The sequence below is a fragment of the Lissotriton helveticus genome, chromosome 8 (genome assembly GCF_964261635.1).
Source record: "Lissotriton helveticus chromosome 8, aLisHel1.1, whole genome shotgun sequence".
In the NCBI taxonomy this organism is placed as follows: Eukaryota; Metazoa; Chordata; class Amphibia; order Caudata; family Salamandridae; genus Lissotriton; species Lissotriton helveticus.
The window spans coordinates 1,218,939,622-1,218,964,778 of NC_136069.1; the positions used below are offsets into that span (position 1 = coordinate 1,218,939,622).

The following is a 25,157-nucleotide window of genomic DNA, read 5'->3' on the forward strand; positions in this document are numbered from 1 at the left end:
TAATGTGTGTGGCAATAATTGTAAAATGTTTAATAACTACAAGAACTACAAGATCACTTGCGTTTTCATCAAGACAAGCTTTAACGCTAAAATTACATGTCTTTATTAAATTAAACAAGAAATCCTCAGGGACCACTTTGCTCCACTTTAAGGAATAACCATTCTGCCTACTCAGGGCAATATTTCCTACGAGTTGGCTTGGGGCACATTTCTTGGACCGATCATTACCCAAGTGTAAGATCTCGACCCTTAAGGGAAAGTGGTCACTTAGAGGGTTGTCTAAGGTTTTAAACGCATGAACCTCTCCCCCATATCTGGCCGAAATCAGTACAAAATCTATTGTTGAATATGTACCTCTGCCATTGAACGTGGGTCAGAATGGAACATCACTGGGACAGAGTGTGTTCGCAAAACCCATTTCACATGGAAAAATTATCTCATTTAGGTAGTCCCCGCAGATAGTGTGTTCACAAGACTTAAGCTGGTCTCGTTATCCAGCATTAAGCCACATGTGCCCTTCTCCCCACGTTTACACTAGGAACAGTTAAAATCCCCACCCCAGCTGACACAAACTGCCTTTGCTCTCCCACCCAGTAAACATTTAATGTCCTTGCCCAAGGTTTTTAGCACTTCTTCCACAGCCTCCACCAGTACGTTATTATAAAAATGGACAATAATCATATAAGAGGCTTTGTCGATGTGTATCCTAATTATGTGGTAATACCTGTTGTTAAAAGCTATCTCGGTCTTATGGCATTTAAACAGGTTCGACACATAGGTACAGAGTCCCCCTTTGGCTCTGCCACATAATGAGCTAATTGCCGGCGAGTGGAAGGTTTTATAGCCACACAAATGTAGAGCCTCTATAGTCCATGTCTCTTGTAGACTGACTATATCGTACTCATTCACCAAATTTACCCAATTACAATTAGACGTTTTTGCTTTTAGACCTGTGATGTTCCAAAACATTATAGACCATGTGCCCATTTTGGTCGGAACATCCGCTATGACAATAGGTCCGGGGGCTTCTGATTCCACTACTGTCATTGTATTCGCATCTTTACCACTGTCAGTGAATACACCAACACATTCGCTGTCAGTTTTCCCAGGTCCTACACCTCGATCCACCATCTACAATGTGTTCCTTCAGTTGCCTTTCCCTGCCTCAATCTTACGTTCGCAGTGGGAGGGACGGAATTAGCCCAAGAATGGCTAGGCCCCAGTCAGTCCACCCCCTCTAAACCTTGAAGCATTTCAAAATGATTAAACGTAGGAATGCAGAACTGGTTTCTATTTGCAGTAGTAAACCCTCTTGGCTGCATTCCATTGACATTTGACAGAGCATGAGACGGGGCAAAAAAAGAGGATGGATAAAAGTAACTCAGGTCAAGACTTTGAAAACCGCAATTACCTCTTTGATCTTGCCAATCACAAACATACCTTACCACCCGTCTATCTCTGAAGTTCACTGTAATACAGTCACCTGTTAAGTCTTTTGTTCTATGGCCTATCCAACTCAACCTTCGCACCAATAAGATTTCTGCGTGGAGGTTTCCCGGGAGTGGTCTGTTTTTGTTCAGCCAGAAGATTACCTTATTTTTTTAACTCACTATGGGTTTCTATTTTACCGGTGTGCAACTCAGGCACACCTGCCAGTATAACCGTATATGGGGCCGATGCGTGGGTGGATAATTTTTGGTTTGTCGGGACTTGTAATTCCCTTTTCTATGTATGCAGTTTTTCCATCCCGCTCCAGTACCACAAAATCCTTTCTATCCTCCCCCCCACTCTCTTTCGTCCCCTCCCCTACCATAGACTTTGCCCTTTTAGCCTCTTGGCTATTCTCGTTTTGTGGCCTGTTCAATATGTTTAGTGTTAAGGGAGCTGTTCCTGGTATGGTGTTATCAATCGTGTCTCCTGTTCTAATTTGCGGTACTGGGCCATGGTTCTGCATGCTAACAGCGAGTTTTCCCAATATATGTGAGTTAGCTGTGGCAACCTGTTCTAACTTCCCTAATTGCTCCGTTAAGACCTTTATTCTTTCCAACAAAGGTAACGTTAGGGATTTCATTATCTGCTCTACTTGTTCCAAAAGGCCTTCAGGAATTTGAGCCAATAAAGGCGATATTGTCGACAGCTGTGCAATGTGAGTATTTGGGGCTAGAGTTGGTAATGGTCAGGTTGTACCAATTTGTAAGGGCTGAGTAGATGTTACTTGATTCCCCCCTTTTTTTGATGTTTTAGGTACTTTGGGGCATATTCCCTTCTGTGAGCCTCCCCCACGCTTCCTTTTAGCGGTTGGATCTGGGCATGGTAATTGTTTTTTGGGTTTCGAATTGTCTAAGGCTTTGGGGGTACTCGTTTCTGCTGACCTATTTTCGACGGGGGAAGTACTTTCTTTAGAGGTATTCAACGAAGCACAGAAAACAGACTCAATGCTTACTTCCGCCAGAATTTCGCCATTACTTGTCTGAGTGAATGGCTGTTCTGGAGTGATAGCTGTCATAATGGGACCTAATGACGACCGAAATTGGTCCAGGGTCCCACTTACGGACCCCCAATAGGACCAAGTGCTGTCTTCCTCCCCTTCCCTGATCATGGTGCCATTATTCCTAGATGTTGTAGTACTTTATCTTGCCAGACTTCTTTATGCACACAAAGTAATCAACAGCTAATAGAAACAGTGCAACGTATTCACAATACGAGCTGCACTCCAAATACAATAGGTAAGTAGTCTTACTTTGGCGACAAAATTAGAGGGGTGGCCCAACCCAGCCTCCGTCGGTCTACGACGGGCTCAGACGGGCCCACCAGCGTGGCCCGGGCTTCGCCCGGCGCACGCCCGCGTGCATCCCGCATAGCGGGGACCGCGAGCCGCTATATGGCGCGTGGGGGCGGAGCAGGCAGGCACAGGTGTGGGCAATGCAGGGGCTCCTGGTCTCTGTAGTTCTTCCCCTCAGCGCTAGCAGTCCCAAACAGCAAGTCCGTGGCTACGAGTTTTTCCTGAGTTGCCCTGCTCTCGTCCTCCAGCGTGGAGGTATGTTGTTCAACGTGCTTAATACGTTCTTCATGGACCATCACTTTCTCTTTTAGGCAATCAAATCTGTCTGCTAGAGACTCAATTTTGTCCTCAATGGCAGTGAGGGATTGTTTGAGGTCCCTGAACATTTCTCAAATGTCCGGTTTGGGGGCCACCCTGTTCTGTGTCTTGCTGACTGTCCTTCATGGCCGTGGAACCCCTGGGGGGGCTTGCATTGCTCAAAGACCAGTTTCGATTGCCTGGTGTCAGCTTTCCCCATTCTACTGGTTTGCTCTTGTCCGCAGCCGGGCCGTGTTCTGGACTTTTCTGACGTTTCTGACCCTGGAGTGACCCTCCCAGGTAGCCACACAGGCTCTCCAGCCAGGAGAGCTGCCTGCAAGTCTGGTCTGTGCCTCCCTCGGCCCCTAGTTAAGCATGCAGGGCATAGGTCATGATGCCTCTGCACAGTCCACAGGGGGGCAGGGGTGACTCACCTCCTCTAGAGGGGCTCAGTCTCCAAATGTCACCCAGCGGAGCCTCACCCAGCCGCCCGGTTGTCAGAATGTAGTCAGCAGGTTATAGTAGTATTCCTGGCTCGCTTCTCTACTTCGCCGCCAGGCAGCCAGTGTGATGGTTTCACTGCTGCTGTAGTGAGCAGGAGCCCATGGGTCTCCGGGTGCTGTTTGTCACCCAGCGAACTCCTACTGAGCAGGTCTCAACAGACCCGGTGGGCCATCAGTCTTCCCCCAGGATGACCAGTGTGCTCTGCTGTTTCACCCCCAGGGCCCGGTCCCTGCAAGAGCTGGAGGTCCTGACCGGTCGGCCCTAGTGGGGCACTCTACAGGTGGCTGCACCCTGCGCCAGGTGTGCTGTCAGTGCAAGTCAGTTGGGCTGCCTAATACCTGCGATTGCAGCCCAGCTGCAGCCCCCTGAAGCACTCCTACCTTCTGCTGCGGTGGTTCTTGGGCGGTTCGGGCAGGCTTCTCCTGTGTGGCACCCGGTCAACCTCCAATGTCGACCTCGGGTGCCCCTCCACGATGCAGTGCAAGTCACGACTGGGCCGCAACATGGCAGGCCGGATACCGCTCTCCACTCCTCAAAGAGGGGAGTGGCGCCCTCCAGGGCTCTGTCACAGCAAGAGCAGGCCTTCAGTTCCTTCCCTCACAGGATCAGCTGCTGCTTATCAGATCTCAAATGGGTTGCATCCCCGCCCTGCTATCGCCAGGACACCAATCAGGTCTCCATTGGCATCTGAGTGCCCCCACTCGGTAACATGCGTTGATGCTAGCTGCAAATCCCAGATACTAGGTGGATTTTCTGTCCTGCCCGCAAAGTCTCACCAAATGGTGGCCATCTTACTGCTGGGCTAAAAATGCGCCCTCCCAGTCCAATGTTTGTATAAAAATATTACTTTGTTACTTTTATTGCAGAACCAAGAAGAACTCAGTTGCAGGTCAGTACCAATTGAAAAATAGCAATACTTTCAGGTACAATATGAATGTATTGCAAATTGCAATATGAATACTTAGTATTAGAAATACTTGGTGGTGTCAATCAACAGTAGCAATACTTAGCAATGCAGAAAATAGACAGTGCAAAAAGCAAGAAAATACAATGTAATCCTATGAAAGGAAAAGAGTTATGCTCATTAGCAGGTAAGTACATGACTTACAACCCCAGTCTTCGGGGGTTTGAACCAACGAAGGATAAGGTTCAAGTGGCACTAAATCTGCAACACAGGGGCGGCCGGGTGCAGAGGTCAAAGGTCAAAGGTGATGCCCAGGGCCCAATGTTAGTCTATAGAGACTCGAGGTGGTTGAAGTTGCACGGTTTGCAGGTAAGCACCAGCGGTTTCAGAGCACATGCCCCGGGAGTTCAAGCAAGCACGGGGGGACCACAAAGCAGCACCAAGCTTACACAACCAGTGGCACAGGGGTGGCCATGTGCAGGGTGCCCAATGCAAGTGAATAGGGACATTTGGTTGTACAAAGAGGCTGCAAGCTCGGACCAGGAGACTGGACAAAGGTGACAAATGACTGGGCAAGTAAATTGGGATTTTGGTGAACACCTGGGCACCAATGGTTTCCCAGGTCTCCCCAGCAATCCTAACTGTGAAGTCATCTGTGACCAACCTCTTCTGGGCTCCATAAAGATGCCTGCAGGCTCATCATGAAGGGTCCCCCTGACAGCGACCTGCTCCGGTAAAGATCTCCTGACTTCTAAAGGCACCTCTGCATCTTCAGCCCTAACTTTGGAGACCCCCGAAACCAGTCCCAGGAGGCTTGTTTCCAGTCCAGGGAGGACCTGGCCTGGCAGTTTGGGCTGGACTGTTCCCATTGGGTGCAGGGTCAACACTGGTTTGCATATGGCTGGGTCCAAATTGGAATGGCATGGTTAGCAAAAGAATGCTGGGTTTAGGCCAATATCTCTGTACTGGGTTGGCTGAATGACATTGTTCTCTTCCAGGGGATACTCATCAATAGTCATAAGCACTGAATAGTCCCGCCCACGTGCAGGACCCCGGAGCAATAGCCAATAATATGCATATATCTACATATATATATATATATAAATACATATAAATACGCATAAAATAACCGTATATATAGGTGACAGTTAGGTCAGTTCTTTTTTCCGGCTCCTTCTGTGAGGATCCTGGAGCAGTGAGCTCGCCAGTTGGTGATATATTATTACTTTCTTCTGGTTTTTCTCTAATTTTTTCGTCTTTACTCGACGTCTTTAGTCATTATCTGACTAATCCAACAATTTTTTGCTGTTTTTTGGCTATTTTTCCAGTCACAATGCCGGCCTTATTTGCTAAGTGTCCGGCCTGTGGTAAAAAAATGGCTAAGACGGGCCCTCATTCGGTCTGTGTAGCTTGCCTACCATCCTCTCACAAGCCAGAACTTTGCTACCACTGCAGCAAGCTTTCAGGTAGAACTTTGAGAGAGAGAGAGAAGAGCAGGCTTCAGTCCCTTCATGACAGAGGAGAAACTGTGAGTGGAAGAGAAGATGTTCACTCCAGGAAGCCTTCTTCTCAGCACAAAGAGCGCAAGGACAAAGGGGAGAAGAGAAAACATCGGTCTCCTTCAACTTCGAGGGACAGATCTTCTTCCAAGGTACCTGTTTGCTCAAAATCGGCATCGAAATCACCGTCGCGGCATACGTCGACGTCGAAGCATCCCTCGCCGTCAAAGAAGAAATCGCCGTCGAAGCAAGGTGAGAAACGACATGAGCGTAGGCGGTCCCGGTCTGGCTCGCCTATGACTGCAAGAGGACGGGACTCGACGTCGTCTCATCGACGTCGACGGTCGCCGTCGAGAGGCTCGAAACATCAGTCAAGGTCGCCGTCAAGAGGTGGCATGACGTCGACGTCGAACCGGGCAGTAGAGGTTTCGACGTCGAAGAGCCCCAGTCATGCGACGTCGAGGCACACGACGCCGAGAAAATCATCGTCGTCGAAGCGCCCGATGTCGGCGCCGAAGAGGCATTCGTCGTCGAAGAGGTCGCCGCCGAGGAGGTCGCCGCCGAGGAGGTCGCCGCCGAGGAGATCGCCGCCGAGGAGTTCGCCGTCGAGGAATTCGCCGTCGAGGAATTCGCCGTCGAGGAAGTCACCGTTGGAAAAATCGATGTCGAAGAGAATGTCGTCGACGTCTCCTGCTGCAAAGAGGCCTAGAACGGTATCCAAAGACCGGTCTAAGGTTTCTGTGTCTTCTGGGAGGTCCTCTTCCTCCCCTGGGCTGCGGATTGTACAAATCTCTCCAGAGCCTTAAAGAGCGCCTTCACCTACAGGGGCTAATATCTCGCCACGATGGCTGGGGGAACTCAGAGACTGGAAGATAAGGAAAATTAACCTTCCAAGGTCTCGTTCCAGGTCTCCGGTGTCTGTAAGATCAAGGTCACCTCTGGTACGGGTGGTACACTCTCCAAGACGTGAGCGTACTCTGCCGAGAAAGTCTCCATCGGAGAGGAGGCGAATTTCACCATCTCCTAAGTCTTCTCGTCATCCCTCTTCTAGAAGACGCGATACTAGATCTTCGACAAGATCTACGAATTCAAAGAGGAACTACTCTCCAACGCTGTCATCAACTCCTCCGAGTAGGATTTCACCCATTGATGATGTAATTACTTTTAATGAGGTTCTCTGTCGTGGTGCAGCGAAACTTCATATCGAGATGCCTGTCTCTACTGCCAAGACAACGGTCATTTTTGAGACTTTACATCAGAAGTTATCATCAAGACCTTTACTTCCTCTGGTTCCAGGTCTGTTGGAACCTGCGGAGCACAAATTCTTAACCCCGGCATCCTTGGGAGCGGTTCCTTCAAGGATCGCAAAGAAATATAAAGCTCCGGAAAATGATCCGCTATTTCTGAGGTCTGAGCCACAACCTGATTCAGTCATCGTCTCTGCGGCTCGTAAGAATCAGACGGGAGCGGCATCATCCTCTGTGCCTCCCGATAAAGACAGCAAAGCTATGGACTCAGTAGGAAGGAAAATGTGTGCCACTTCTGCTTCCTACATGAAGGTTGCCAGCGCCTCCGCTTTACTGGGTCGCTATGATCGTTCTCTTTGAGATTCCTTGTCTCGCTTTGCAGAAAAACTTCCAAAAGAAGACAAGCATGATTTTCTGGAAATCCTTCATGAAGGTGGGCTAGTAGCTAACCAGGTGATTAGCGCAGCTGCAGATGCTTCCGACTTCTCTACACATGGCTATGCCCATGGACTCTGTGCAAGACGCTCAGCTTGGCTAAGGCTTACGGGTCTTAAACCTGAAGCTCAACACCAAATTCTGAATTTGCCGTTCAATGGTATATCGCTCTTTGGGTCTCATGCTGACGATGAGATGTCAAGAATGAAGACGGAGCTCGATACTGTGAGAGCTGTTGGTCTTGAAAAGAGAAAAGACCGCTTTAAGAAGAAATACCGTCCTTATGATCGGAGACAGAACCAGCAGAGGGTTCAAACCCCTCAATGGTCGTCACAGCAGAATCAGGGAAGATCTCAGTTCTCCCAGCGTCGTCCTGGTAGAGGAAGAGGGTGCATTTCCAGACAGTCTTCACCTGGAAACAAGCAGCAACAACAAAAACAGTGAGTGCTTGCTTCCCCTGAGCCCGTTACCCACTCCGGTGGGGGGAAGTGTTCGTTTTTGTCTGGACGAGTGGAAAAACATCACAAACGACAAATGGGTGCTGAATATTGTGCAAAATGGATATGCAATCAGATTTAAGTCTCCCCCACCTTCCATTCCTCCTCAAAAGTCTGTGTTCCATTGACTTCATCTTTTGAAGCAGGAGGTGTCTGCATTAATCTTAAAGAAATCCATCGAGGAGGTCCCGAGGACACAGCTTCGACAAGGCATTTACTCCCGATACTTTCTAGTTCCAAAGAAAGGTCCAAACTAGGAGTTCAGGCCCATACTAGATCTCAGGCGCCTCAATCAGTTCATTCGGCGAGAAAAGTTCAGAATGCTGGCGTTACATCAAATAATTCCACTTCTGTATCAAAGGGACTGGATGTGCTCCATAGATCTTCAAGATGCTTATTTTCACATCCCCATCGCCCCAAAGCATCGGAAATTTCTAAGGTTTTGCATACAAACCAGTCATTACCAGTACGCAGTCTTGCCCTTCGGGCTAAAGTCAGCTCCTCGCACCTTCTCAAAGTGCATGGTAGTCGTAGCGGCTTTCCTAAGGAAGAGACACATTTTCGTCTATCCCTATCTAGACGATTGGCTGCTAAAGAGTGCGTCCCCGAGTCTGCTTCAACAACATCTCACCTTCTGCATACATCAGCTGCGGAGGCTGGGCCTGCACGTGAACTTCAAAAAGTCTATCCTCAACCCCACTCAGAGGATACACTATCTGGGCGCACTTCTTGATTCAAAGGACGCAAAAGCGTATCCTTCGGAGGAGAGACTATCCTCTATTCTCCTCAAGTGTCAAACCTTACTAAAGAATCCTCGACCAACGGCCAGACAGATCTCGTCTCTGCTAGGGTCCATGGCGTCTTGCATTTTCCTCGTTCCGAACGCCAGGCTGCACATGAGACCTCTACAGCAGTCGCTGGAGGATCAGTGGTCCTAGTTTTCAAACCGTTGGGAAGACAAGCTGTCACTACCTCTGTCAGAACTGATTTCCATTCGATGGTAGATGCAGCGGAGTCATCTGATAGTGGGAGTGCCTTTTCAAGAGGACATGCCCAGACGATCGCTGGTGACAGATGCGTCCCTGCAGGGATGGGGCGCCCATCTGGGGTCCCTTCAAGTTCAAGGAGTGTGGTCAGAGAAAGAAAGACTGTATCACATAAACATGTTGGAACTCAGAGCGGTCCATCTGGCTCTCAAGTCTTTCTTTCCAGCACTCACGTCACCCTCTCTGCTTGTTCAGACGGACAATACAACAACGATGTACTATCTGAACAAGCAGGGCGGAACGAGATCCAGACCTCTGTCGCTGGAAGCGCAATCAATCTGGAAGTGGCTTCTGGCTCGGGGTATGACAATTTCAGCTGTCCTTCTGCCCGGTGTCCTCAGCGTCCAAGCAGACGACCTAAGCAGACACTTCGCAGAAGCACACGACTGGGTCTTAAAAGACGAAGTGATAAGAGATGTCTTCCAGGCCTGGGAGTCACCAGAAATCGATCTCTTCGCGGACGCCGACAACGCAAAATGCCGCGTCTTCGCGTCCAGGTACCCACAACGAGGGTCCAAGGGGAATGCTCTATGGATGGACTGGTCAGAGAAATTACTCTACGCATTTCCACCGATTCCACTCATTCCCTTGGTGAACAAGAAACTGTACAAGTCGAAGACAGACATGATTCTAGTGGCTCCCGATTGGCCTAGCCAATGGTGGTACCCGGATCTCCTGCATCTATCCAAAGTGCCGCACAGGAGGCTTCCTTGTTGTCAGGATCCGCTGACGAGAGAGAACGGCAGGGTGTTCCATCCCAATCTGCCGTCCCTGAAGCTAGCAGTATGGTTCCTGAGTTCGTCCAGTATGGAAATCTAGGCCTCTCGCAGGACTGCATGCACATTTTAAGAGAGGCAAGGAGAGCTTCTACAAGAAAGACGTATGCTTTCAAGTGGAAGCGTTTTTTCATGTGGTGTGCTGCTGAAGGACATGACCCGATTCAAGGTCAGGAACAGGTACTGTTACCATACTTACTTTCTTTGGCCAAAGCAGGTTTACAGTATTCCTCTATTAAGGTCCATCTGGCAGCAATAACAGCATATCGAAAATCCCCTACCCAGGGGTCTTTCTTTCAAATGCCAGTTGTGAAGGATTTCCTGGAGGGTCTCAGGAAAGTGTATTCTCCCGTGAGGGCTCCGTCACCTCCTTGGGAGCTTAATGTGGTTTTGTCTAAATTGATGGGTCCTCCATTCGAACCTATACATAAGGCTTCCCTTCAACATCTTTCGTGGAAGGTGTCCTTCCTTGTAGCGATCACTTCTGCGCGCAGGGTGAGCGAGATTCAGGCCTTTTGTGCTACAGAACCCTATCTCGTTTTCCATGCGAATAGAGTGGTGCTTCGGACTCATCCCAGATTCCTTCCTAAGGTAGTCTCGGATTTTCACATTAACCAATCAGTGACACTACCTACATTTTTTGCTAATCCGAGCTCTTCAGCTGAAAAAGCTATACACTCTTTGGATTTGAAAAGAGTTTTGAAGTTTTTCCTTGATAAAACTAAGAGTGTTCAAAAGACTGATCATCTGTTTGTGAACTATGGTCCTCTGAATACGGGCTTGCCTGCATCCAAGAGGTCCATTTCTAGATGGATTGTGTCATGCATTTTGTTATGTTATCAGTTGGCACGAAAACAGCTCCCGGGTAGACCGAGAGCGCACTCCACTGGAGGAAAGGCTGCTACTATAGCAATGCTTAGAAATGTTCCTGTTCATGAAATTTGTAAGGCGGCTACATGGCGTTCGGTTCACACCTTTTCTCGCCATTACTGCCTTGATTCTGATGCTCAAGCGGATGCCCAAGTTGGTCAGGCATCCCTGAGGAATTTGTTTGGGTAATATCTATATGAGTGTACCGTTTTAGAGAGTCTGGTATTGGTCCGCAGGGTATGGGATGGGCTTGCTACTCTATTCAGTGCTTATGACTATTGATGAGTATCCCCTGGAAGAGAAGGATTAGTTACTTACCTGTAATCCTAGTTCTCTTCCAGGGGTATACTCATCAAAGTCATAAGCGCACCCACCCGCCTCCCCGGACGAATACCAGAACTGTCTCTTTTACATGTTACCCATGCAGTTATCACACTGTTATACTCCGTCCAAAAGAACTGACCTAACTGTCACCTGTGGTGCATGATGGGAGCCTGGAGGCTCACAGAGGTCTTAAAGGCACGGCGCCCGATTTTTCTGTTGTTACAATGCAGCCTATCTAGGCTAAAGCTGCCTCTATGATCCTGCCTGTTTTACCTTTGAAAATAAAGGTTTTGTGTTTCAAAGAAAACCTAGGCAGTGTTTTCTTCTTTACATTATCATATAATGTGTTTTATATGTCTTTATTTAGCAAATGTAAAGATTTTACAGGCTATTATGGCAGTTTTTTAGCCTAGTATGGGTATTTTGGGCTGCATATGTATATGTATATGCATATTATCTATATATATATATGGTTATTTTATGCGTATTTATATGTATTTATTTATATATATGTAGAAATATGCATATTATTGGCTATTGCTCCGGGGTCCCGCACGTGGGCGGGACTATTCAGTGCTTATGACTTTGATGAGTATATCCCTGGAAGAGAACTAGGATTACAGGTAAGTAACTAATCCTTCTGCATTATGTCCATCAATTGTTCTTTTTGCATTAACTATGCCACAGGCAATAGTTTGTAGGCCTGGCGCACAGGGATGTGTGCCATGTTGACTCTTCAGGTTTAGCTGCACTTAAACACACTGTCTGCAACGGCAGTGTGCGTGTGTTTGGTGAGGGGTCTCTGAGGGTGGCACAATACATGCTGCAGCCCTTAGAGACTCTCTCTGGTAACAAGGTGAAACAGTGAAACCTTTTACAAGTGACCTATATGTGTGCCAGAGGTGTGCCAATAGTGGCAACACAGGTACAGTTTTGGGAAAGAACACAGGCACTGGGACCATATTAGCAGACATCAGTGCTCATTCAGCGAAAGTGCATCAGAAACCAGACAAAAAGTGGGGGGTAACCATGCAAAATGTGACACTTTCCTCCACCGCCATCAGATTGGTTTCTGTCAATGCATTGTAAGTTTGACGGACGGCTCCTTTAACACGACAGAGCCGTATGGTAAACTTTAAGTAGCCAGACATACAGTGAAACTTCCAATGAGACTTACTCTGTAGGGCTGTCAAAGGTGCTTGACCACAGCAGATTTGACGTAGTCTCTCCTGTCATCAAACCTATGGTCCCCCAATCCTAAATCGAGTGGGAAGACCATAATGCTGGCAGGGAGGGAACTCCATTGCCATTGCGACTGAGTTCCATCTCTGCCAATAATTAAATCAGGTCCTAACTCTTGTGTTGGTACTCCTGATTGTCTGGTGTAAGCCAAGAGTGCTAAAAGAATCTATCTCTTCTACTCATGCACCCGTCTTTGTGAAGCGGTCCTCACTTATCTCATTATCAAGGCACAGATATCTATGCCTTCATTATCAATTGTCCAGAACTCTAACTCCAGGGAATGACAGAATCCCAGTCCGAGCAACTACAACTTGACACAAAATTATCAGGTCTGGAAATACCAGACCAAGTTTAACCCTTTGTAAATCCCAGGTACAGACGGATATGGGCTGCGAGCAGAGGGACATCAAGCCCCATCTGCTCCCTTCTGTACCACTGGGAGAGCAGGCACGGCTTCCCCCAGGGACTCCCAAGCATCTCCAGCTCTCAGAGGTCCTTCCCTGCCCCCCACCCAACACCCACTGACACAGACTGGGCCCCCCTAATATATTTACCACCTAATTACAGCAAGTGGTAAGTATCTGGGGTGAAATCCCTCCAATTGGTGAAAATGTGTGGTAAATGACCTATTGAATTTGGTCCGGCAAATTATTTCCAATTCTGGGGACTTTGACTCATAATTCCAGTTACCTCACAAGAAGATACACAACGAAATTGTTAATTCTGTCCCCGATATCTCCATGCAGAGTTTACAGGGAACTTTAAATGAGTGCTTAAATGTTTATGAATTCAGCGAGGATACCAATGACTGAGAATGACCATTAAATGTAAATAACTTTTCTTTTTCACATATTAATATATTAGCCAATTTTACAAATGCATGCCTTTCTTGTTTTCTTGCAGAAGCATATACTGCTAGAAAAAAAAATGGCATATCACTTGGAAAAAATTAATGCACTTTTCTATAGAAGTGAAGAAATGGGAAGGCATTCAGCAGGACCTGATGAGCAATTGAAAGAAAATAAAAAACAAGGTATGTGTATTCAGTCAAGCCTTACTGTCCAAACACTGTGAATACTTTCCTTCGTGCTAAACTTGACAATTCATCAAACCATGTTGAGGTGAGCCCAAGGCAGAGGGGAGGGAACTGCACCCTCCACCCAGGGATTTTTGGAAGTGAGCAGCGGCTTTATACCATACTTGACAGCTTCTTGGCCATTATGTTGGTGTGAATAGGCATCCCTGCATCCGTGCAGAAGATAAACAGTTTCTCCAGTATTAGGGTGTCTTTCATAGATTCACATGCTTGAATATTTCCCGTCGCCGAAGTGGGAGTGTGAGAAGTTGGCCTGATATGCAGTGCTCACTATTCTAGTGACCACTATGTATCATTCCAAACGACCCTTATGGATGATTGGTTGTAAGTCAACCTGATAGACCAGCTATCCTAGTAGCATGGACAAGAGCAGTCTTTAGGCTAAACTCTAGAGGGCGTGTTAAGCCAGCTGTTTTACCACCACATTTACCCTTTGAACACCAAGTGAAAGGACACCACACAAGTTGTTATGAAAATAAAAGTATATTTATTTATAACAGTACTACCCTGAACTCTTTATGAGTCAGGGAGCTAAGCATAACACAAAACTCTTAAGAAAATACTTAAAGTCGCACAATTTACACAAATGCCCGAGGGGCACGAAAAACCATATACTACAAAAGTGGAATGCGAATTACTAGCAGGTAAGTAACTATTCTCAGAGGCTTTGGGATCGCTAGGACTAGACTACTGAACCTTTAGATTACTAGCAGGAGGCCTAGGGAGATCGGGTGCAGAGTGTGCACTCTCACGCGGGATGCGGAACAAAGTCTATGGAGGCTAGTAAATGCAAAGTTAGTGTTATCGGACGAATCCGACTAGGTAGAGCTAAAACGAAAAAAGGATCTGGACACTTAGATAGTTAAGCTATGCTGGAGCACCGAAATGCTTAGGTTACCTAGCCCAGGGGCTGCGGCTGCATAGGGTTCAAAAGACGTCGGGAATCCTCGTTGCAGTCTATGGAGCCTGAAAGAAGAAGTTGCTGGCAGGCGACCAGTGAAGATGTTCGATGTGATCCAAGCCTGGATCGATGAAGATGAAGACCTGTAAGCAGAGGGGACCAAGTTCTGAATCACTAGCCAGTGATTAGGTGGGCACCAGGATGGCACCGGGCGAAGTCACCTCGACCAGGTGAGTGGGCGACGCTGGGCTCTGCAGTCTCTCGGACCAGGAGGCGTTGTCGGCGACCAGGATGGAGGGGCGAGCTGTCCCACGAAGATATCTGCTGTCGACGTCGCTGGACCCAGGATTGGGGCAACAAGTCTTGGCAAATGCAAGCCCACGCGGTGGACTCAAAATGGCGTCTGGAGTGGACCAGGAGGGTCCGGGGTGCTCCTCTGTTGAAGGGGAGCAAGGGCCAGTCTGGAGCAACCAGACCAGTGGTATTGTCGTCGTAGTTCGTCGTCAGAAGGGCCACTAGCCAACGGGCAAGTGTCCTGGACAACGCGGTGAGCAGCAAAGAGCAGAAGGGCCCCACGCAGATCTCGTGGATGCTGGAGGGCTGGACTTCAGTGCTGGAGCTGCTCAGGGTTGGGGCTTCTCAAACCCCAAAGCACTCCCTCGGTGGTCGTGCTGGGCAAGCGTCGTGCAGTCTTGAAGATGGCCGGTCCCTCGAGGTCTCGTCACACCCACGAATCTCAGCTGGGCTGATGATGCAGGTAGAGGTCAGAGGTGCCAGGGAAGCCGGTTCTCGTCGAGCTGGGCAGTCTTGATCCGGAGGAGAGACTTACAGCAAAACCGCGATGCTTGATTGGTGCCTGCTGCTGCAGGGTGACTACTCCTTAGTCACAAGGGAGAAATCTTAGGAAGAAGTCTTGAGTTCCTTTCGTAGAAAGTAGGTTCAGGATTCAAAGATGATCTAATTTGGAAGGGGGCCTGCTCCTACCTTTATCCTGAAAAAAGGGGCTGGCACGCGACTAAGTCCTGCCCTATGGGTGGGACTAGGAGGGGGGTGGTTACACCCCTCTCCTTTGTCCGGTCTCTCCCCAGCTCAGGGGCTGGTGTGCCCCAGGAACTGGTTTGAGCCAGCATATGCACAGTGAGCACCGGGGTGCCACTTGCAGTCACCTTCCTCTATAGCCCTGCCTACCTGGGATACACAAAACCCTGTCTGGGATGGTGCTGGCACCGCCCCTGACAGGAAACCCTTTGTCCAAGCACTGCTCGCTGGAAGGACTCCCAGCAGAAGGAGGTCAGACTTGTGTCTCGGTGGCAGCATCCATTTTGTGGAGCTGAGGCTATGTCCAACTTTAACCGGGGTTACAGGCTACCAACATGTCTTCTCCCTCTAGAGGGGTGGAATGCTACCCCCGTCGCCAGAACTGGCGAGGGGGTAGTATTCCAAAGCGTATGACACCTGACACGACATGTTTAGATATTGTCAGACCAAAGTTACCATAACCGCGAGGATTATAAGGCACTTAAATGTATATGGTCTGACGCTATCATGGAAACGGCTACGGGATAGATCCCGTAAGCCGCAGACAGGCTCAGCTCATGCCAGAGCACCATCTCACATGATTCCAAGCACTCTGCCTTCAGGATTGTTAAGGCCTGCCATAGGAGTGACTGATAGGAAATCTGTGTGCCCATTTTAGGTTTAGATATAGGTATACTATATCTAAAGCAAAGGGTGATTACACCACCTTGCCCCAGCTGTCAAGCAGCCAGTTGTGTCTGTTTAGTTAGTCAGCCCAGGGGTGGCATAATACATGCTGCAGCCCCTGGGAGACTTCTGGGTACACCTCTGCCCTGGGTACAGGGACTTGGAGAGGGCCCAGTGCCAATTCAGTACCTGGGTACAATTTGGAATAGAGAGAACAGCTAGGCTGTGGGTCTGATTAGCAGGCCCACAGCCAGGGAAAGTCGTAAACCAGTGAAGCAAAAAGCAAAAATCTGAGTGATCATAGGATTGCAGACCCTACTCTCCTACAGGGAGCCCCACGGTAAATAAAATAGCAATAAAATCCCAATAAAAATATGTATGTAAAAACATAACACATAAAATTACACACTAGAAATAGTTGCAAATACCCAGTCATAATTTCCCCATAGGAATACATGGAGAGAAAGAAAAAACTTTGCAACATATCATTGTCATTATGTTAGTCCAAACTAAAGCCAATCAGGCGCAAGCACCCCTCCAGAACCTTCTTCTCAGAGGCTCAGGCCCTCAGATTTTCTACCGCACGTCGTGTGAACGGAGTCTCCCTGAGCTCTGCTCAGTTTTCTACTTTTCTCTGGTTTTCCAGTACTTTCTACCATGTCTTCAAGTAAGAAGTCTTTGTTTAGACCTTGTTCTTCTTGTGGGAAGTTGAGACTTTATTCTGAGGACCCCCACAGGAAATGTATTTATTGCTTATACGCTGACTATGAGGTAGGCATATGTAAGATCAGCAGGACTTTCTCCACAAACACCTTGAAGGATAGAAAGGGTCGCCTCCTCCTCTGTTTACAAAGGCTGAAGGACAAAGATTCAGTTCTTTTTGACACAGAAAGCCTGGTGTCAGGCACGTCTAAAGCCGCCTCAAAGTGTAGCAGTGTGCAGGATTTACCTTCTCCCTTCTTGAAGAAGAAGAAACTCTCAGTTTTGAAGGCTCCTGCGGTGTCCCCAACTCCTCCTGCTACGCCGACGCCCCCCGAGATCTGGCTCTCAGGTGTCTACGGCTTCTTCTATTATAGAAACAACAGCGGTCCCATGCAATATAGGATAAGGCACACAAATGAATACAGACACAATGGATTCTGTATTTGGCTGACTTGTCCAGCCGGACAGATGTCAGAATGTATTTACTTATAACAACAAATAAAGGGAGAATATCCTTCGACAGTCTCACGTTGTGGGGCACAAGCCTATACCTCATTTAAACACAAACACTTTAGTACAGTCAAAGTGAAAAGAAGGGGAGAAAGGGCTTTTAGGCAATAAAGCTCAAGTTGTTCTACAAATCACAATATGAACAAATATTTTCAATTGCGCCTTTACATCAACATTAGTACACTATATACACACTGTATAAGGCACATCAGTTGGTCGACGGCGTTTCGATCCCACTTTTGAGATCAAAGGGATCATCATCAGGACATTAGATATATGCCTAATAATTGTAAGCCTCTAAAACCATGAATTTCCGTGGCTGGGGGTTCAGGAGGGGTACGGTCACCCGATTCAGGACCGGCCAGGCAGAGTCGGGGTTCCGATCACGTGCAGGTTGCAGGGGTACCAGGTCAGTCGGTATCGCTTACCGCTCAATAATACGATCTGCAGTTTGCTGGGGCTTCTTCTAAGCACATTTCCACCTTAAAACGTGTAAAATCGTCGACGGGAGCATCGACGATCGTCCCGAAGACGAGATCTGCTGTCTCCAGTTCGTCGACGACAACATCTGCTTCTTGTTTGTCGACGGCGGCTGCGTCGATGGCGTCTATGTCGACGAAGGTATGCCTGAGTTTTAAGACTGTCTCGTCGACGATACCCATTGCTTCGACGTCGAAGAAGAGCCTCTTGTTGTCATCAGGATCTACGTCGACAAGAATTGTGAAGATCTCCTCGTCGTCGACCACTCCGTCGATGAGTGTTTTGTCGACGACGGCCTCTTCGACTATAGCTTAATCGACGACCGACTCGTCGACGGATGCTCCATCGACGCCTGTCCGGTCGTCGTCGATGGCTTCGATGCCGACCTTGTCGACGATGGTGCCTTCTGCCTTCACATCCTTACCTTTGGTGCCACTTCCTTCGTCCGGGTCGGGTGTTTCCTCCGCTGACCCTTTGCACCAGCGTCCCCAAGTGCCTCTGGAACAGCTTGACATATCCTGTGACACACAGCCACCCTCTCCCCTGTTTGCGACAGGTTCTGAGTCAGACTCTGTGTCTGAGGATGAAGAGGACGATCATTTCAGGGCAGCACGTAGCCCTTCTGAACTAGTCATTAAGTGTCAGGACTTTGGCGATGATCATGACGATTCGTATGTTCAGGAAGAAGAACCGTCCATTCAAGTTCTGGCGGCGTCACTTCCTCATTCCCTTATTACAAATCTTCAGTATATGTTGGAAGATTACAACAAGCGTTTCCCACCATCTGGTCATGGGTCGCCTCTTTCTACGGAAACTGCGCCTGCACCAGCTTCTACCTCTGTTCCACTACCAAAAGCGGCATCGCCACCGGTTACAACTACAACTTCTATTCAGGTCCAAGCTACGGTGTATGACGACGATGAGGAGGTTAATCTTCGTCCAGATAGAGAGGATGGTGAGCTGCGGGATGATGATACGGATGGTAATGGCGATATGCAAGACTGGGACGACTACCAAATCCAAACACCGTCCCCGCCTCCTGTGACTCCGGGGTTTCCCCTCCTGTTGACATTGGAGGCTTCCACCAACTCATGGATAGGGAGTCAGTCCGCTTTAAACTTCCCATGGTTCAAAGGGAAGAAGTCTGTTTTCTGTATGACTTTAAGAGTCAACCCTTCAAGCATGTTTGTACTGTTCCAATCATTGACTTCATCTGGAACAAAGGAGTCAAGTTGATGCAAAAGCCTAATTCCATCCCTGCACAACTGCCACGATTGGAGTAAATGTATAAAGCGCCCCAGGGTTCTCCAGCTTGCCTGGTGGTGCAGCCTAAACCAGATTCTGTAGTCACTCAGGCTGCCCAGCGCCGTTCCATAAATCCATCTTCCCCAATTACAGCTCCTCCGGATCGCGAAGGACGTCGCTTAGATGCTATCGGGCGCAAATTCTCAACTATGGCCTCCACTACTGTTAGGGCCGCTAACGCTTTGGCCATACTGGGACGCTACGATCGTCAGATGTGGTCTGACATGTCCAGCTCAGTTGCCCTTATTCTGAAGGGGAAAGAGCGTTGGAGGAGATCATCGATTGCTCCGTCGATATTGTCTGCACTGGCTTCCGTCAGCTTGCAGGGGCAGCTGTTTTATGGCTCCAGGGTTGGCTCTAGTCTACCTCCTTCCGCCAGGAAGTCCAGGCCAAAATTCTAGACATGCCTTATGACGGTGAGTCATTATTCGGTCAGCATGTCGACGAGGCACTGCAGACGATGAAAAAAGATACGGAAACAGCTTGCTCCTTGGGCACCTTACAGTTCCGTAAACAGCCCTTTCGTGGTGCGCGCGGACGCGGCACCACCGCTTCTTTTCGTGGAGGATCAAGCCAGTACCGCTCGTATAACCAGGGAAATCAACGTTATTCCAACCAACAACAGCAGACCTCACGTCAGCACACTTCCAAGTCCTATCGTGGAACATCCTCCTACAGAGGTTCCGCTTCAAAAAGGCAATGACTTTCCTTTCCCGCGCAAGGTTGGAGGGCGAATCTCCCTGTTCTTTTCTCAATGGTCCTCAATCACCTCGGACCGTTGGGTACTGGACATTGTATCAAAGGGCCATGCCTTGGAGTTCGTAAAATTCCCTCCTCACACTCCTCCAACTGGTCTGCCTCCTGCGCACCTCAAAGAACTTTTCCAGCAGATTCATGTCATGATGCAGAAAGGTGCCATCAAAGTGGGCCCCAAATATCAAAGGGGCATGGGATTCTATTCCCGTTTTTTCCTTATCCTAAAGAAGTCAGGTGACTGGCGTCCAGTACTTGATTTACGGGCACTGAACAAAATACCTGAAGTGCCAGTCCTTCAGCATGCTCACACTGATAGAGATTTTACGTCTTCTCTGCAAGGAAGACTTCATGACCACCATCAACCTCCAGGACGCCTATTTCCATGTGCCAATTCTTCCTCGTCACCGGAAGTACTTGCACTTCCGAGTGGGGCAGAGACACTTTCACTTCAGGGTGCTACCTTTCGGCCTACGCTCCGCCCCTCGTGTCTTCACAAAGGTCTTGGCCCCAGTAGTGGCTTATCTACGTCTTCAAGGCGTTCAAATTTTTCCATACCTAGACGATTGTCTCATCAAGTCACAGTCTCACAGCCAGCTTTCTCGAGACACTCAACTCTGCCAGGACTTATTTCAATCCCTCTGCCTCTCAATCAATGCCGAGAAGTCTCACATCAACCCATCGCGCTACAGGACTTTTCTGGATCCCACTCTGGATACGTCACTAGCCAAAGTGTTTGTGTCTCACGAGCGACAACTGAGAATTCTACGCCTAGTGACCCTCCTTTGTTCACAGAAGTCCGTTTCCGTTCGTAGTTGAAGTCTTTTCTTGGAATGACGTCCTCCTGCATCTCTCTGATACCAAACTGCAGGCTCAGGAGTCATCCTATTCAGGAAGAATTAGACGGTCAATGGCGGTAGTCCACTGGCTCCTTCAAGGATCTCGTTAATGTGACAGCCCAGATGAAAGCGGCTCTCCAGTGGTGGGCACAGCCGTCCAACGTGGCTGCCGGGACTTCATTCCTCGCCACCCTTCCGGACCTCACTCTGACCACGGATGCTTCCTTAGAAGGTTGGGGAGCACACCTTCAAGGGCTGTGCATCAAGGGCAAATCGCTCAGTCCCAGCGCTCATGGCACATCAACCAGTTGGAGCTCTTGGCCATCTTTATGGCTCTCAAATAGTTCCATCTTCTGATCCAGGGAGAGTCAGTGCTCATCCAAACGGACAATACCACCAGTATGCACTATTTGAACAAGCAGGGCGGCACCAAATCTCCTCTCCTGTCTCGTCTGGCACAGGCTATCTGGGATTGGGCGCTTCGGCACCAGGTTACCCTGACAGCAGTTCATCTACCGGGCATCTCGAACATCCTAGCAGATGCCCTCAGCCGATCCGCATCATCAACGCACAAGTGGGAGCTAATCAGCCGACTCTGGGCTTTAGTTTTCGGAGTTGGGGTCATCCCAGCATGGATCTCTTTGCGAGCCCGGCGAACCGGAAATGCCCGTCCTTTGCAAGTTGGCTTCCCCATCCAGAATCGTGCGTGAATGCCCTATCAATGGATTGGTGCGGTCTCTTCGCCTACGCCTTTCCGTCGATTCCTCTGGTTCCTCAAATATTGTGGAAGATGAGGAGACAGCCGTGCCACATTCTCCTGATCGCTCCGAGATGGCCTCAACAAGCATGGTTCTCTGAACTGCTGCTTCTGTCTCAGTGCGATCCCATTCTCCTTCATCCTCAAGCGGACCTCCTCACGATGGACGAGGGCCTGATCTGTCATCCGGACCCCTCCTCTCTCAGATTGTCAGCCTGGAACCTGAGCACCTTGAATTTGCCAATTTGAACATCCCGCCAGCATGCAGAGACATTCTGGCCAATGCCAGAGCTCCATCTACAATAAAGACTTATAAACTCAAATGGAAGAGGTTCTGTCACTGGTGTTTGGCTGCCAACATTCATCCTGTGCATTCTACTCCGGCTCAGCTTCTTCTGTTCTTTTTAGAACTCGCACAGTCTAGGCTCTCCAACTCCACCTTGAAGGTTTTCTTGGCTGTGATTTCTCGCTTCCGGCGGGATGGCTTTTCCTCTCTCTGCTCTTCCAGGATTATTCGTCAGTTCTTCAAGGGACTGTTCAGGAAGTTCCCGCCCATTAGGCATCCTCCTCCAACCTGGCATCTCAAAATTGTTTTGGGACAATTAATGAAAGCGCCATTTGAGCCTATCCACAAGGCGGATTTGTAGTTTTTAACTTGGAAGGTGGCTTTGCTTCTTGCTTTAACCTTGTCTCGGCCCGTGAGTGATGTGCACGCCTTTACCATTAAGCCGCCTTTTCTCCAGTTTAAGTCAGACTGTGTACTACTTCGCACCAACCCGGCGTACATGCCTAAAGTGCCCACTGACTTTCACCTCAATGAGCCCGTTTTCCTAAAGAATTTCTTTCCTAATCCTCAATCTCCATCAGAGCAGCGTTTACACTCTCTGGACGTTAAGAGATGCCTTAAGTTTTACATCGATAGGACGGCACCCTTTCGCAAATCTGACCAGCTATGCGTAGCCTACAGATGCATGCGCAAAGGGCGTCCTGTCACCAAGACAACTATTGCACGTTGGATTTCTGCAGCAGTTTCCTTCTGTCACCAGCAGGCTGGCAAGCCTCTTCATTCTGCAGTGAGAGCTCATTCCACCAGGGCGGTGTCATCCTCTACCGCCCTGTTTGCTGGTGTGCCGATCTATCAAATTTGCCGAGCAGCTACATGGTCCAGCAGGCACACGTTCACGAAACATTATTGCCTTCAGACGATCAACAAAGCCGATACGGCAGTGGGACAAGCAGTGCTTCACAATCTTTTTAACTAAGGTGAGCCTCTGCTTCCTACCCCCCACCTATATGGTTTATGTAATGATATGGTTGTGATTATTATTATCATTCCTACGGGCTATGCTATGCTTTTGGGGTATATATTATGCCTATCCATTGCTAATTTTGCTCTTGCTACCAGCTATTACTGCTCACTATTCTATTCAAGCATGTGAATCTTTGAAAGACACCCTAATACTGGAGAAGAACAATTGTTACTTACCTGTAAACAGGTGGTTCTCCAGTATTGGTGTCTTTCATAGATTCAAATGCGAACCACCCGCCTCCCCTCAGAGGCTCGTTTCTCCTCCTAGACTCTTTTGTCACTACTGTACTACAAAAATCTGAGGGTCTGAGCTTCTGAGGAGAAGGTTCTGGAGGGGTGCATGCGCCTGATTGGCTGTAGTTTGGACTAATATAATGACAATGATATGTTGCAATGTTTTTTCTTTCTCTCCATATATTCCTAAGGGGAAATTATGACTGGGTATTTGCAACTATTTCTAGTGTGTAATTTTATGTGTTATGTTTTTACATACATATTTTTATTGGGATTTTATTGCTATTTTATTTACCGTGGGGCTCCCACTTCGGCGACGGGGAATATTCAAGCATGTGAATCTATGAAAGACACCACTACTGGAGAACCACCTGTTTACAGGTAAGTAACAATTGTTCTTTCTGAATAGTGAAGTCGTGGCTCCAGACACCTGGCCAGATGACAATGGAAGTATCCCCTCAAAACCTTGGACTCCAGCTAGGCCATATGGAACTATGTCCATGGGTGTTACAAAAGACACTCTGGCATACATCTTCCCCAACCATGGCGAAAGAGCATGGAGGAGATGGGAGGAATATTGAGCTGCAAAGAGGCTGAGTGTAATCAAGGCATGGAGCAGTCTGGGCCCCTCGACTAATGGGATACACTACAGGCAAAAAAGGCCTCTAGAGGTGATTGATTGCAAGGATGCAAGCAAAGCCCTATAGATCACCAGTGGCTACCTAGCTGTAGGCAGTGGTGTATGTCAGCAGGCCCAAAACAGCTAATTTCAAGAAAATCATAGTGCCCTGAGCCATGCAACATCATAGGAAGCAGTTGCAAAATCGTGACAATCAGTCTTTTAAAAGAGGCTAAGATAAAGAAGAGGCAAACAAAAATTGCCAGGAGTATGGGCGAGAGGGTAAGTGGGGTGCCCTCTTTTTTGGACTTAGTATTGTTTTGTGAAGATGAGGCAAGCAGAGTGGAGCAGGCACCTTTGAAACGGAGAGCCAGACAAGAAAGGGACATGATGGTTGTGGCCTACAACTTACTGCAGAGGATGAAGGAAGCCTGGGTATTGGAGCAGATTTGCTAGTAGAGAATGAAGCAGAGAAAGGTAGGGCATCATCTGCTGTAAGGAATTAGGTGGCAAAAGATAATGGTGGCAGTTGGATTGATATAAAAAGGCAAAGAAGTACATGACTAATCACCAAGTTCAACCCCTTATAGCAGTGAGGAAATTAGCAGGAATCTTATGATGTACGGAAGCCACCTTGAGTGAGGAGCATGGTGCCTGAGTAATGTAGGATCACTGGAGTACATAACCCAGCTGTGTGTCAGGAGAACAAACAGGAGGGCTCTAAGATAGAAGACAGAGAGATGAAAAGATGCAGGATATGCACAAATGGTGATGATTAAGTGAGGCAACAAAGAACCCCAAGAAACTCTACACTATTACCTACTGTGGGCAGGTGTAGTTGAGGGCAATTAATAATAGTCGCACACCAGTTGCAGAAAGTGGGCTGGTGAGAGACAAAGGCAGCTGTGGATGAGGTGGCTGAGAAACAGAGAAGTGACTGGTGAGAAGCTTTCCAGGTGGACGAGTGAACCAAGTGGTAGCAGAGTGTACATGAAGCATGAGTATAAAGGCAACCTGTGGGATACTTGGTGATAAACGAATCTGGTGTTAAAAGCAAGAAAATATGAAGGCATGACAACTAACCTAGGAAGTGAGCTGGGAAAATGTTATTTTGTGATGTTAGAAAAGGCAATTTGGGATTATTGGGACAGATGCCTGGTCACAGGACGTAAGAGCATGAATCATGAGGGTGGCAGTGATATAGCGGAGAAAGGAAACTGATATAGGGACCATCTGCTTCACCATGAAGACTGTATCATAGATTACATTTCTAGTCATACAGACCTTGGAGCATTGACCACATCAAAAAAGGGTGAGGTGGAATTGTTCTCTCAGACTATAAGGATGCAGTGCTATATTCCATATTGGTACCCCAATATAGGCTCAGGTAACATCCTAACCTTTCACCTACATTCTTCCCTACATTACACACATTTTCTTGGAGACTGACCTTTTACCTAGATACGACACTGCACACAGAACACTGGATTTTCCCTGGTAAAAGCCTCATACATTATGCATGAGG

The 25,157-nt window shown here is 48.2% G+C and overlaps 1 protein-coding gene across 14 annotated transcripts in view; it reads left to right on the forward strand.

Annotated features, from left to right (window-relative positions):
• LOC144773261 (uncharacterized) overlaps positions 1–25,157 on the forward strand; it is a 7,170,044-nt gene that overhangs the window by 595,830 nt on the left and 6,549,057 nt on the right. For all 14 annotated transcript variants that reach the window (XM_078658159.1, XM_078658161.1, XM_078658167.1 and 11 more), the window contains exon 8: positions 13,327–13,456. In XM_078658159.1, the coding sequence (XP_078514285.1) occupies positions 13,327–13,456 (130 nt within the window). The remainder of the gene's footprint in view (positions 1–13,326; positions 13,457–25,157) is intronic.